The following is a 14,449-nucleotide window of genomic DNA, read 5'->3' as shown; positions in this document are numbered from 1 at the left end:
CTGAGATCAAGTGACCCCAAGTGCCCAACTTGCCAGAGCACCCAGCCCTTGAGCTGCTGAGCCATGCATGGCTGTACCCCCAAAGCCACCCTGGTATGCTCCTTCCTACAGTGAATGCCTGAGTGGAGAGCTGCAGTGCTCCAGCCAAGGGTGTGAAGGTAATCACAGCCTTCAGAGAACTGTCCCTGTTAGCCCAGCGCTGGGGTGCTTCGGGCCAGGGAACTTGCATTGCTAAAGCCAGGACAGTCCTAGACAAATAGTATCCTGCCCTGCCTGACACCTTTCTTAGTCTTTCCCATTTACTACCCCTTCCGATCATGACCCTGAGCTCTTCCTGCCTGCCCACTGGGCTCTCTGAGCTGAAAACTCCCGGAGACCAGCACAAACCCTTTGCCCATCTAGGTCTCCTGCCTCTGACTGGATGGTCAGAGTGGTCACCTTGTGGGCCCTGCCTGCCCCAGAGTGCCCTGGCCCCTGCCTCCAAGACTGCCCTGGAGGGGCACTGGCATCTGAACACATCAGGCCTACCTCCAACCTCAGTCACTCTGCTGGCTTCAGAGCAGTACCGGCACCGCCTTTGTTTGGACCCTGAGACGGGTAGACCCTGGGCAGGAGACCCTGCGCTTTGCACTGTGCCCCTCAGCCAGCAACGCCTCTGCCCTGACCCTGGAGCCTGCAATGGTAAAGGAGGGAAATAGGCCAGCAGGCAGGATGGGTCTGGCATGCTAGCGGAGGTGGGATGGTGGGGTGGGGGTGTGCGTGTTTGGATGGGGCTAGCCATAGGCTCATTTCTGTTGTCAGGAGTGAGGCAACCTGCTAACCTTTCTGCTTGCCTCTGAGGCCTGCTGGATTTGAGATGTGGAAGAAAAAAAAAAAAAAGCAAGCACTGAAGGGCCTCAGGGCATGTTTCCAGGAAGGGGAAGAGACAAAGCCTGGGGTGGATACCTGAGGCAGGTGGCCTAAGGCACTGAGTTCTGTTTTTATTTTTCCTTCCCCAGACACTTGCCAATGGGGTCCTTGGGGGCCTTGGAGCCCCTGCCAAGTGCCCTGCAGTGGAGGAGTCAAACTGCGCTGGAGAGAGGCAAGAGACACCTCTGGAGGAGACTGCCATGGGCCATGGGCTCAAACAGAAAGCTGCAATATAGGATCTTGCCCAGGTAACCAATATTCCAGCATCGGAAGGGAGCAGAGACTGGGGCATTGGACATAGCCCCCCATCCCAGAGGGATTGGTGGCTCCCCCCTGATGGTAAATAGTGGAAGAGAGAGTCTGCTGGGGGGCAGGATGGGCAAGAGTGCTCCCAATGCAGACTTTTACTACTGGACCCCAGGGGAGAGCTGTGAGACCCGGGACACCGTGTTTACCCTTGGCTGTGCCAACCAGTGCCCTCGCAGTTGTGCTGACCTCTGGGACAGTGTCCAGTGTCTACAGGGACCCTGCAGCCCAGGTAGATGGCCACGCCGCAGCCTGGCCTGGGAAATCTGGGAAATCTTCACCACAGTGGAGGGGGCGACAAGGCAAGAAAATACACCACTGGGGTCACTTTGAGCCCCTCCTAATGGCTCCATCAAAACCTACTAGGTTGCCTCTCTCAAAACCAACTGCTGTGTAGAGGAAAACAGAGGTGTCTCCCATTGATGGCCAGAGGGTGAGAGCAAGCTGTGAACCCAGTCTGGCTCCTGGAGGGACCCATTATGTAAACCTTGTCCAAAGCACTGAATTTTATCACCCTTTTATTAGTAAGAATTAATTGCACAAAATAGTGGGTCACATTTTCATACACGTGTATACTATACTTTCACTATTTTCTCCCTATTCTCTTCATTCTTCCTTCCTAATAGTATATCATCCTTTTATTTTCAAGTCTTTTTTAAAGCACTGAATCTTGCTTACCCCTCTCAGGCTGCCGATGTCCTCCTGGTCAGTTGGTGCAGGATGGACACTGTGTGCCCATCTCGTCTTGCCGCTGTGGCCTGCCCAGTGCCAACGGCTCATGGGAGCTGGCCCCCATGCAGGTGGTCCAGCTGGACTGCCGTAACTGGTATGCTGCCATTCTGTCAAACCAGGCCAAGGTCTTTGGGTGGGTGACATGAGGCAGGTCAAGGCTATGGGCACTGCTGGGGAAAGGAAGCTGTTCATTATGACTTGGGGGCCTGAGCCCTTGGTGCACACCCTGTCCACAGCACATGTATTAATGGGTCACTGGTGTGTCCATACCTCGAGTGTCCAGTCCTAGGACCTTGGTCAGCCTGGAGCAAGTGCTCAGCTGCCTGTGGTGGGGGCACCATGGTGCGCCACAGGAGCTGTGAGAAGCGTCCTGAGGGTGCACCATGCCAGACCCTGGACATGCAACAATGGCAAGAGTGTAACCTGCAGGCCTGCCCTGGTGAGTGCCTGGGCCTGGAGTGGCACAGCCCTCCATCCTTGGGTGGAAGAGGCTATCCATAACCTGCAAGCACCCCTCTCGCTGTGTGTGTTTCCCAGAGTGTCCGCCTGGCCAGGTGCTCAGTACCTGTGCCACTTGCCCGAGCCTCTGCTCCCACCTGCAGCCTGGAACCATCTGTGTGCAGGAACCCTGCCAGCTTGGCTGTAGCTGTCCTGGAGGACAGGTGAGTCAGGCCACTGGATTCTGGGTTCTGGGGTGGTGGGGAGAGGAGAGGTAGTTGGGAGGCATGGGGTTGGAACCAAGCCTGACTGAGCCTCTCCACCTCAGCTGCTACACAATGGCACATGCCTTGCCCCTGCTGCCTGCCCCTGCTCTCAGCTCTCCCTGCCCTGGGGCCTCACCCTACCCTTGGAAGAGCAGGCCCGGGAGCTGCCCCCAGGGACTGTGCTCACCCGGAACTGCACACACTGGTGAGGGCCCAGAGCCTGGGCAGAGGGCGGGGTTGTTGAGATTGGGGTGGGGAAGAGGGACTGAAACCACTGCGCAAATGCTTCTATCTTCTTAGCACCTGTCAAGGCGGATCCTTCATCTGCTCCCTCATCGACTGTCAGGGTGAGACATGGCTGTCCTCGCCTCTCCAAAACCAAGACTCTGCTCAGGGATGGAGGGCCCTGCCCACAACCAGGCTAAGCTACTTGCTTCAGGAAATGCTTGCTTCTGGTCCACAGGGACCGCTTCCCTCCCTGAGGCCCAGCACTCCCCACTTTGCAGTCCCCAAGCATCCTGTGTGTCTTTCCCACTCATAGTGGTAGTCACCAAATCAGTGTGTACGCACTGAGCCAGGGTGTGTGAGTGAGGCCAGGAAGTACAACAGAACTTCCTGCTGATGAGGAAGTTGAGGTCCGGAGGGATGAGTGGAAAAGTGGAGTCTGGCGTGGGAAACCACAGTCGCCCACCTATGGCACACGGGGAACTGTGGATTCAGACCCAGGCTTGGCAAGTTCCAAAGCACCCAGCCTGGCTGCTGAATGAAGGTGGGCCAGCCCTCAGAGCAAATAAAAGCAGGAGGCTGCCTCTGAGTTTCTGGCGAGCAGGCCACACTTTAGGATGTGACAGAGTGCTGGAAATGCAGAGGTAGGGTGGATAGGAGTGGTTAGAGGGTGAGATCTGTCTGGGCCAGTGTTTGAGAGGGTCAGAGGGACAGGCATGGCTGATGGATGGCTGCTGGTGCCAGGAGGCAGCACGGGAAGGGGGCAGGTAAGGTACCCTCTGAGGAGTGTCTAGCAGCGCGGGAGATCTAGGCTGGATCCGGAGCTGACACAGACAGCAGACGATGGTCTTCCTGCAGCGTGCCCTCCTGGGGAAATATGGCAGCCCATGGCCCCAGGGGAGCTGGGTCCTTGCGAAAAGACATGCCCAGAAACGAACACAACACTGGCTGGGAACAACTGCACTGAGGCACAGGCTCCAGGCTGTGTGTGTCAGCAGGGGCACTTCCGCAGCCAGACAGGTGCCTGCGTCCCGGAAGACCACTGCGAATGCTGGCACCATGGGAGTCCCCACTTGGTGAGATACCAGCTGCTCTTCTTGCCCAAGGGTTCCCCACCTACTGATCTGTAGCTGTACTTCCTGTGGTTCCCCACTCCCAACCCCGTAGTAGCACACAGGCTCTGCCTTCTTAGGGCCCAACTGGTCCTTTGCCCCCCTACATTGAGTTCTCCCAGTCAGACTCCAGTCCTGGGCCAGTATGCTGGCTGGAACTCCTAGGCTGGATTTAAATTTAGAATTGAGGTGTTACCTTGGAACTCCAGGGGGCTGGAGAGATGGCTCAAAGAGTAAGGGCTGTACTGCTCTCCACCTGTAACTTCAGTTCCAGGGGCCCCTAATGCCCTCTTCTGGTCTCCACGAGCACTTACACACACACAGAGAGAGAGAGAGAGAGAGAGAGAGAGAGAGAGAGAGAGAGAGAGAGAGAAACAAAAATCTTAAAAAAAAAAGAAAGAAAGAAAGAAAGAAAGAAAGAAAGAAAAAGGAAATCCAGGAGAGACCAACCGGAGCTTTCCCCCTCCTGCAGCCTGGATCTGAATGGCAGGAGGCCTGTGAGAGCTGCCACTGCCTCCGTGGGAAAAGCATCTGCACTCGACACTGCCCAGGCCTCACCTGTGCTCAGGTACCCTGTGGCCCTGTAGCCTTCCCTCTATGGCTGGTCTTAGGGTTTCTGGACAGGCAGTGTGGGGTGATGGGATGTCCCCCTGAGTAGATCATGAATGGCTCCCTGTAGGGTGAAGTGATGGTACAGAAGCCAGGGAGCTGTTGTCCCATCTGTCAACAGGACACTCTGGGTGTGCAGGGTATGGCTACCTGTATAATGCCTTTCTCTGGTCTGAACCTTTCTGCCTCATGATCTCACACCCACCCTGCTGTGTGCCCATCTTCCCGAGGCTTGCCTGCATGGGGATCAGAGTGGCTCCCTCATCCCAGGCTCTGCCCTAACATGTTTTTTGCCTAAAGGCCCCTTAATCATGGCTTCTTCCTCTGTCTTGAAGCTACTCTTTCACCCCCAGAGGAGGAACCAGCCTCCTGCCAGTTGCTCACCGAGCTCAGAAACCTCACCAAGGGTCCCTGTCACCTGGATCAGGTAGAAGTGAGCTACTGTAGTGGACACTGCAGGTCCAGCACTGATGTCATGACTGAGGTGAGCTGGGGGCTGCCTTACAGATCCACTGGGCAGGTCAGCCAGAGCCCAAGGGCTTCACACCAGATGAGGTCCTGAGAGAAACCCAGAGAACGTGAGGAACACAGTCCATTCTCACAGAGCTGACGGAACTGGGGCTATGGAGTGTCAGGGCCCTTCTCCAGGGTGGCGGGATACTTACGTGCCCAAAGTATGCCTCCCAAACCACTATGTCCCTCTAAGCCAATAAGTTGAGATACCCACAAAAAAGTCTTGGGAAGGGAAAGTGACTGATGCCAGACCCATCATGCTCACTTCAGGAGGGTTGGCTTTTTACAGATAGGCTCACCCAGGCTTTTCCTGTGAGGTCTATACCTGGTTAAACCCAGAATCTCTCTGCTTGCTCTCTTCGGACCCTGCTTCTCTCCCTGACCTCTCCCCCTGCGCGCGCATGCACACACGCGTGCACACACATACACACACACACACACACACACACACACACACACTTAATTTCCAACCTGGAGGATTGTAACTCAGGCCATTGGTTCCCTTTGAATAGAGACCTGGCTCCTGGCCACCAGCACCTTATATTTAATCCGGAGCCATTCCCTTCTGCTTCCACCCGGATGGGTTAGCTGTGCTGAAAGACAATGGTGCGCTCTCTCTGGCTTTCAAAATGCTACCCCTTAATTCTGTGCTGTGCTGCTGCTGTCCTGAGTGCTCCTAACTTGGGTGCTCCTGCCCCTTCTGAGAATGCTTTCCCCAAACACATTTGGAACTTATAAAACACGAGTAAAGAAAGAAAACAGGAACAGAGTTCAGAGATAATAACCTTTGCCATTTTTGAACTTGAAACTGTGTGAATGTCTGAAAGAATTATGAACTATACCATGGGTATAGGTAAAATTAAGTCACTGTTCTGGGGGCAGGAGTAGCTCTGGACGGGCAGCCCACAGTGTTTAGGATCCAACTGTGCACTCAGGGTTTGTTAGAAGTCTTGTGTATGACTAGCCCTTTTCTATCTAAGCTTGAAGCCCCTTAGGGTGAAAGCTGCATCCTTACCCAGATGCGCTTATTCATTGGATGTTCAGATGCACTGGGGATGGAGTGAAGAAAGTAGGCTTCTTGAAGAAGGGGGCTGGGGTGATGCTTCCTACCAGACTACCTCAGGAGTCCAGGACAATTGGAACTTGGCCCTTCCCCTGGAAGGGCAAGACCAGGGGAAGGGACGAAGACTCCATTTGGCTCCCTGCCCACTCAACCAGCTTCTCTTGGCCAGGAACCCTACCTGCAGAGCCAGTGTGACTGCTGTAGCTACCGTCTAGATCCTGACAGCCCTGTGCGGATCCTGAACCTTCACTGCCCGGCCGGCCACACAGAGCCGGTGGTGTTGCCAATGATTCACAGCTGCCAGTGCAGTGCCTGCCAGGGTGGGTCTGGCTGGGGAGGGAGAGGGACTCGGTCAGAATTCTCCTTAAGAAGGGAAGGCCTTAGGAACATGCACAGCCTATGGCCCCATTCTACCTTGGCTTTACCAGTCTATTCTGACTCCCCCCCCCCCCCATTGTGCTTATTTCCTTTCCAATTTCACATAAACTTGGGTGTTTGCAGTAGATTGTACTTGATTCAAATCTCAATCTTCTGTTGAGGTCAGTACTCATGATCCCATCCCATAAACAGCTCTGACGTGTACATGTAAACACGGGCTTGGTGGGAGGACTCTGGACGGTATGCAGATGAAGTACCTGGTTAAGTTGCATACCTGATGTGTACTAAATGAGGTCACACCACATGCCAAGTGTGGGGGAGACGCAGAGGAAGGACAACACAGCCTAGGTGGAGGGCACGGAAGAACTGGTTTCCCGCTGCACTGCCTTCAGGCAGCTCTAGTTCATCATCCTCTGCCCTGTCCCATTTTCTCCCACCTGACCATGCTGCCTCTAACGAGCCCATCTCAAAATTCTCTCTGCAGATGGTGATTTCTCCAAGCGCTGACAGGCTCCACAGGATGCATACACTGCGATCTCTCTTGTGCATTCCTCACTTCCTTCCGTGCCCACTTACCTGCCTCCGGCCTGTGGCATTAGCATATTCCAAATAAAGTAATGCTGGCAACTAACACTGACAAACTTCTGTGTGGTCTCTCTTCCTGGTCCCAACAGGGGATTGGAGGGAGAGCCCAGCCTGGACCTGAGCAGCAGCTCTGGGGGGTCCACTGTGTATCATCATGGCTCTATGGCTTGAATAAGTCACTCCTCATCACTGCCCCAGTTTCTTCAGCTGTTGTAGGAAGCATTGAATCTGAAGTCTGAAGAGCTCCTGTATTAGACAGGAGTGTCCCAGGTCATGTCCCCCAACCCAGTGTGATTCCGTCACAACACAGACTGTCCTCCTCTTGATGACAGTTTAATTGAACTGTAATTTATAAGATAAGAAACTCTCTCTGTGATTTTCTTTTTTAAATACTTTATTTTATGTAGATGAGTGCTCTACCTGCATGTATGCCTTTATTCCAGAAGAGGGTATCAGATCTCACTGTAAATGACTGTGAACCACCATGCCGTTTCTGGGAATCGAACTTGGGGCCTCTGGAAGAGCAGCCAGTACTCATAACTGCTGAGCCATCTCTCCAGCCCATGCATGTGATTTTCAAGACATGATCTTACTGTGTAAGACCTGACTGGCCTGAAACTCACTATAAAGCAGGATGGCCTTAAACTCAACAAAAATCCACCTCCTCTGCCTCCTGAGCACTGGGATGACCTGTGGGAGGTCCACACCCAGCCTGAAATTCATTCATTTTACCTTTAACTTTAATGACTTGACTAGACAGTAAATAAAGTTGTGCAAACATCCCCCAAGTTTTAGAACATTTCCATCATGTCCCGCCCACTGACAACCGCTCCTGCATCTAGCCCCAGACAAGCTCTAAACTGCTTCTCACTTAATAGAATTGCCCTTTCTGAACATTTCATGCCAACGCTTGGCTTCTTTCAGCTAACCTGATGACTCTGCGGCTCACTGACATTACAGCATGTAACAGCAGTTCATTCCCTTTACTGCTGCATAGTAGCTGTTACAAGGAGCAGCTACAAAATGCCTATCATCTGCCCGTTGTCGGACATTGCTTATGGCTTGCCTATCTACCAGTTGATAGAGATTTTGATGCTGCTTCTTTTTCTATTATGCTTAAAATTATTAAGAACATTTTGTACAAGTCTTTGTGCGGGCATACTTTTATATCCCCAGCACCCACATAGAAGGTGTGCAGGGCAGTGCTCTCCTGTAACTCCAGCTCTGGGGGTGTAGAGATAGTAGGATCCTGGGAGTTTGCTGGCCAGCCTCTGAAAAGCCAACTCCAGGTTCAGTGAGAGACGCTGTCTCAAAATCAAGGTATAGGATGTATAGAATAATAGAAAGGTGCCTACACAAATGTGATGTGACACACACACACACACACACACACACACACACACACACACACTAAATCCAGCATGATGTCCCAGCCTGTAACCAAGAGGCTAAGGCAGGAGAGTATGGAGTTCGAGGCCATCTTGGGCTACCAGGTGACATGCTGGGTGTTTTTGTTTATTTTGTTTTTTTTTTAAGAAACAAAAAATAGAAATGTAAGGAAAAAGTATTGCCCTTGATTAATCTTGTTGACCTGCTGACCTGTGTGCCAATGGAACTTACCCACAGCAAGAGGAGCTGGTCCAAACTGTACTCTCCAGGCTGGACTACACCTCCCGTGAGCCTCTCCGCCCCCGCGAGGCGGTAGCCATAAAGCGCTGTGCTAGCACAACTCTAGTCCCAGCTCATCACTACCTTTGCCAGCCAGCAGCAGTGCTACCGCCTCCTGCTGTGAGAGAGAAAAGTTTGCTGCCTCGTATCTCCCCTTTCTCGGCGACTCAAGTCCCGAGTGGGCCGCGGCGGCCTCGGAACAGACCTAGAGGGAGGCAGTCTGCACGACCGCTAGAACCTGGCCATGGAGCCCGGGGAGACCGGGAAGGTAGGACTGGAAGGGCAAGGGGCCGCTCTCCTGTCGCGCATCCCGATCTGGGCTAGCGGACAAGCTAGCCTTGCAGGAAAGTGCTCGCCCGCCTGCCTCGTCTTCTTTGGCCGGGAGACATTTACTCCTCCTATCCCTATCTGGCTCCACTCTCCGACCCCTCTTCCGGTCAGCCATACCTCTGCTTGTGGCCACCCTGCCGGTGATCCCGGGATGCGGGACTAGCCAAGCATAGTGATGCCAAAGTGCTTCTGGTTTACTTTCCTGGCTTTTGGCATTTGGAGGGAGGAGGCCTTGCTTATAAGGCATAGAGGCTGGATAGGACGCCAGTGGAAGTCAAAGGGTGGGCGACTGAGAGTGGCGTGAGACCCTGGTGCTACTTAGCTCTTCCTTCCCAAGAAAGGGAAAAAGAGCGTCTGGCATTTTCTTGCATACTTCTAGTTTATCTACTTCATGAAGAATGTGGGCATGGCTTAGAACACACTCCGCAATCTTCAAGGCTTTGGGCAAGAAGAGGCTTTGGAGATGGGACATGAAGTAGGGTAAAAAGTGGTCGGGAGCGAGGAACGGTGTCCCTGCTGCTGGATTGTGGGCACACTGGCTGAGAGACAGGCAGCTTCCAAAGAGTAAGGTCTTTTACGCCGTTCTTTACATCCAGTTCTTCTGTGCACTCTAGGAGTGTTGCGAATCGACTCTGGGCCTTGGACCCAGTAGACAAGGACTCTACCCACTGAGCACATCCTCAGGTCTTGCAACCCTTGTTGAATATTTGGGCGTGGAGGGGTCATGGAAGGAATTTTCTCAACAAACGTTTACAAGTGCTTATAAGACTTTCTCTCCCTTTTGTCCCTCTCCACCTCCTTTGTGTCCATTTTATAAACATTTGGACTCTGAGCTTTGCTTTGGACAAGATGTTAGAGTACAGAATCCATAGGAAGGAGCCATGTTCCACAGAAAGCTGTCCTGTCATTTCCACTTGAGTAACTTGGATGAGCCCAGAAAGGTTGGCACAGAAGAGAGGAAAGATGAGAAGGGTATTTTGGCGCCATACTTTTATCTGGAAAGGCTCCTGCCATGAAAAAGTCATAGTTCTTTGTTTAAGCATCTCTTCCATCCTCCCTTTCTCCCAGTCCACTAGCTACAGAGATTTCCCACATCTCGCGGTCTACAGAAAATCTGGGTGAAGGCAAACTCAGTTGGATCTGTAAGGAATGAAAACTATTTGGGCAGTCTAGAAACTGTGGAAAACGCACAGGCATGCACACTAAAAGGAATGGCCATTTCTCTTGGGTAATATCTTCAGATTGTGTTAGGTTGAACTTAAATTCAGATGAGGAAAGGGACGGGAAGTATTAAAAATGACATCAAGATTAGAACTAGTGATTTAAGGTTAAATTTCCAAGCTCTTATTTTAGTCTTCCTTGACCTTTAATAAAAGAGGAGAGAGGAATATAGGTATTTTGGAGGAAACAAATGAATTTTTTTTTTCATGTCCAAACACTAATTGAAAATCTCAAGACTCAGAAATTTTCCCTTATTCAAGTCTGGATTGTAGGGTGTCTCCAAAGGGCTTAGCTCTCCCCAAGTGCGTGTGTTTTCTACCCTGAGAGATGAGAACATTATCCAAAAATGAGAGAAACGTGAAAGCACCTGGCAGTAAAGATACATAGCAAACCAGCGAAGATAAAGGCCTGGGGAGAATATGAACTCAGATTCTGAGCAAGAACTATGAAACTGGGGAGTCCTTTCGCGATGGCTTCGTTTCTTTGCCAGAATACCACTTGGTTGTTATTTTGTGGCATTTATTAACCAAAAACAATCTTGGGCTTTTGGATTGCGGTCGGATACCTTTCCGATCATTGGTAGAGGTCAAAGACTTGTCATCCTGCATTTTGTTTGTTTGTTTGTTTGTTTTTGTCTCAACCCTGGTCTCTAAGAATTTCTTTGACTTGTTTATGTTTTTGGCATTACCTGTAACATCTCCAGTTATGACTATACAACAACACCTGGTATTTAGGATGCTCTGGGTAAGTGTTTTCTAAAAGGGCGGCTCGTACAGGTGGGTGTTGGGCCCCAGTCTAGGGCACCATGCTGTCCTGAGAGGTTGTGTTGTTGGTGCCCTGGGCATGTGTACGAGGCTGCGTGTACCTCTTCATGGATGTGTCTGTTGCTTCCTGGCCATCTCTGTCTTTTCTCAGGGAAGTGATCAATCCTGCCTCATTTTCGCTCCAGTCCAGTTTGGTTACTTTGAGTCTCTTTCCATATCTGCAGGTCTCTGTTCGGCTCTGTTCGGCTACCGTATAAGAACACTTAATAAATGTGCTTTGAATGAAAAATATGAAGTGACTGACTATGAAATTCTTTTGTGTGATGCTATGATGGAGAGGAATGGTATCTGGGAAGGGTTTTATCACATAAACAGTCAGGCACAGGTTTCCTGGTGCCAGGCCCTAGGAGGTAAATGAGGCATTCCCAGGTCGGGGTAGGAACCACGCTGGGACCAGTTGTAAGGAAGCCCCTCGTAAGAGTGGAATGTGGATAAGACCTCGATGGGTGGACAGACAACAAGTAGTGGAGAAAAGGACAGTTGGGGGTCTAGGTTTGGGGGTGTAGGGAGAGGGAAGACGCAAGCGGGTTGAGTGATGGGAGGAGGTAAGCTAGAGTGAGCAGGGTTGAGCTTCATGTTGAGAGGGTTTGGGTGCTGAATAGGGGAACCAGCTAAAATAGAATATTCAGATACACTTTGCATCCTACATAGGTAAGACATTTCTCATATTGGGGCAGATTTGAGGTATTATAGTACAGTTGCCCAGAAGCAGAAGGTGTTTGCCACAATGCAGCTTAAAAGAGGGGTGCCAGGTATTTGTGCATTACTCTGAGTGAAAAGACACTTCGTTCCATATTCAGTTTCTGCCTCATTGTGCCACTAAGGAGATGGACCATCAGCCTTCATTATGGTGCCTTCTCAGCCTGGGGAAACAACGTGGACTGCAAGCCTTGTGTCCCTGGCCACAAGAGTTTGAGTTTTTCATTTGATTGGTTGGTTTGTTTTTAGAGATAGGGTCTCACTATATGTGCCAGGCTGCCCTTCAACTCTCCGTAGCACGATTAATAACAACTTAGAGATAAAAATTGGGGTTCAACCTGAAGATCAGAAAAGCACCAGTCACAGGCTCTTACCTCGACCTTAGTCCAAAATGGCGATCCTGCCTCCAGGAATCTCAGAATGAGACTGAGAACTGTTTCCTCTCGTTTTATAATCCTCTTTAGGGCTGGCATTTAAAGGCAGGCACTGCCCAGTTTCTATGGCAAACCATTGTGGCTACTGGGATTAAAGGTGTGTGTTACCATTGGCTGGTCTATAAGGATGACCAGCGGGGCTGTTTTACTCTGATCTTCAGGCAGGCTTTATTAAAATACAAATGAAATGCCACTGTGACTCTCAGTCGCTCTTCAGCAGCCTCCAGCTGCAGGGCAGGTGTGCTCTATCACATCCTTTGGTCATAGATATTTTTTTAATTTTTATTTTTTTAACCCGCACCTATAGGGATAGACTGCTCTCTATCCTGGTATGCAGCGTTCATCTGGGATCAGTTCCTGCCCCCTTTTCTCCACACTAGCCCCCTTATCCCGTCTTGGCATGTGCCTCCTCCTGTCTGACTGCTTCCTTTTCATGGAGCCCACTTTGTAGCAGCGTTTGGAAAGCTCTGTAAGCACAAATGCTTGTTATAAACGAGTGTTTTATAATATCACTTCACTACTGTTTCATTCTTTATTATGGGGTGTGTGTGTGTGTGTGTGTGTGTGTGTGTATTAGGAGTCGGTACTCTCCTTCTACCATTTGGGACCTGGAGACTTATCTTTAGGTCATTAGGCTTGACTACAAGTGCCTTTACCTGCTAAGCCATTTGCTGGCTTCTACAACTGCTTTTAAAAATATTCCATTTTTATATATTCATAGGTAAAACATTGGGAGGTCAGATACCAAATGATAGTAATTCTGTTTCAATGGTGGGGATGATCATAAAACCATCGCTCCCCCGCCTGGGGCCTGGAGAGATGGGCCGTGCTGTTAAGGACACTTGTTGCTCTTGAAGAGAATTCAGGTTCGGTTCCTGGCACCTATATGGTGGGTCACAGCCACCCATAACTCCAGTTCCAGGGGATCTATCTGACACCCTCTTCTGACTTTCCCAGGCACTAGGCATTAGTGTGGTACATGTACATACATTCAGGCAAAACGCTCATAAGCATAAATATTATATAAGCTTTTTTATTTTTTTTAATGAGGGGAAGCAATTGAGAAAGACACCTGACTTTGATCTCTATGCTACACATTCACGTACACCCCCCCCACACGTACACACACACACACACACACACACACACAATGTAAAAATATAGACTTCTTGTGTCAGCCTCCTAAAGAAGGCTCTGATTGTTCAGTGGCTGCAGCTTCCTGATTTTACCCCAGGCCACTTGCACTCACATGGCAGGAGAGATTGGTTGCAGGTTGTGTGTGTATATCATCAGTGCTTCCCACCGTGACCCACATACTCATAAACTCGTGGAATAGGAGCTCTGCCTGCCAGTGTGGATGACGTCACGCTGAACCTGCTGCGGGAGGAATGGAGGCTGCCGAGTCCGCCCCTGAAGGACTTTTCTGCTTCTGACAAGTTGACGGTACCTCTAGGTATGGATTCCCGCATCTACCACCGCCAGTCTCCATCAGTATCCCAGCTGCACCTGGGTCAGGATGTACTGGGGAATTCTCTGCAATTCTGTGGTTTCTCTGGGTATCTCTAGAAACCTTTATCCATCCCTCAGTCCCAGTCCTTTTCTCCTCTTTTTAGGCTGGGCAGGACAGATAGAGAATGTCAGGCGGCCTGAGGCTTTGGGCTGTTTCCACAGTGCAGAGTGAGCCACAGCCTGTGGATCTGTGGAGCCCCCGGGGCCCTGTGGGAGTCCATAGTGGTGGTCAGAGCACTGGTTTTGCAAATCTTCTCTCTCTCCAGTTCCACACCTCAATGCTCGGTTGCTTTCGACCTTGTAGGCCTTGATTTTCTCCTTAAGGCAGTTTTTTTAAAAAAAATTTATTATGTATACACTATCCTGTTTGTGTGTATGCCTGCAGGCCAGAAGAGGGCACCAAATCTCATTACAGATGGTTGTGAGCCACCATGTGGTTGCTGGGAATTGAACTCAAGACCTTTGGAAGAGCAGGCAGTGCTCTTAACCACTGAGCCATCTCTCCAGCCCTCCTTAAGGCAATTTAATGAGACAAAATGAACTGAGAAACTTTGTACAAATGTAGGTGGTTTTCTTCATCTTTTCTGTTTTAGTTTTTAAATATATTTTTCTCTGCTTTTGTCTTACG

General features: G+C 50.6%; 1 protein-coding gene across 1 annotated transcript in view; it reads left to right on the top strand.

Moving 5' to 3' along the window:
• The window catches only part of LOC121439970 (SCO-spondin-like), a 52,392-nt gene extending 45,221 nt beyond the window's left edge, over positions 1–7,171 (top strand). Inside the window, 15 exon segments of the mRNA XM_041640639.1 lie at positions 112–158; positions 403–681; positions 999–1,157; positions 1,331–1,447; positions 1,903–2,041; positions 2,184–2,386; positions 2,485–2,609; positions 2,714–2,856; positions 2,952–2,998; positions 3,735–3,952; positions 4,461–4,556; positions 4,668–4,737; positions 4,951–5,081; positions 6,343–6,493; positions 7,036–7,171. Coding sequence (XP_041496573.1) covers positions 112–158; positions 403–681; positions 999–1,157; positions 1,331–1,447; positions 1,903–2,041; positions 2,184–2,386; positions 2,485–2,609; positions 2,714–2,856; positions 2,952–2,998; positions 3,735–3,952; positions 4,461–4,556; positions 4,668–4,737; positions 4,951–5,081; positions 6,343–6,493; positions 7,036–7,058 — 1,948 coding nt within the window. The 3' untranslated portion in view covers positions 7,059–7,171.
• The last annotated feature ends 7,278 nt before the right edge of the window (positions 7,172–14,449 follow it).

The sequence above is a fragment of the Microtus oregoni genome, unplaced genomic scaffold (genome assembly GCF_018167655.1).
Source record: "Microtus oregoni isolate MIOR12 unplaced genomic scaffold, Mior012 000064F_ref0000363, whole genome shotgun sequence".
NCBI lineage: Eukaryota > Metazoa > Chordata > Mammalia > Rodentia > Cricetidae > Microtus > Microtus oregoni.
This window is presented reverse-complemented; position numbering and strand designations above follow the sequence as displayed.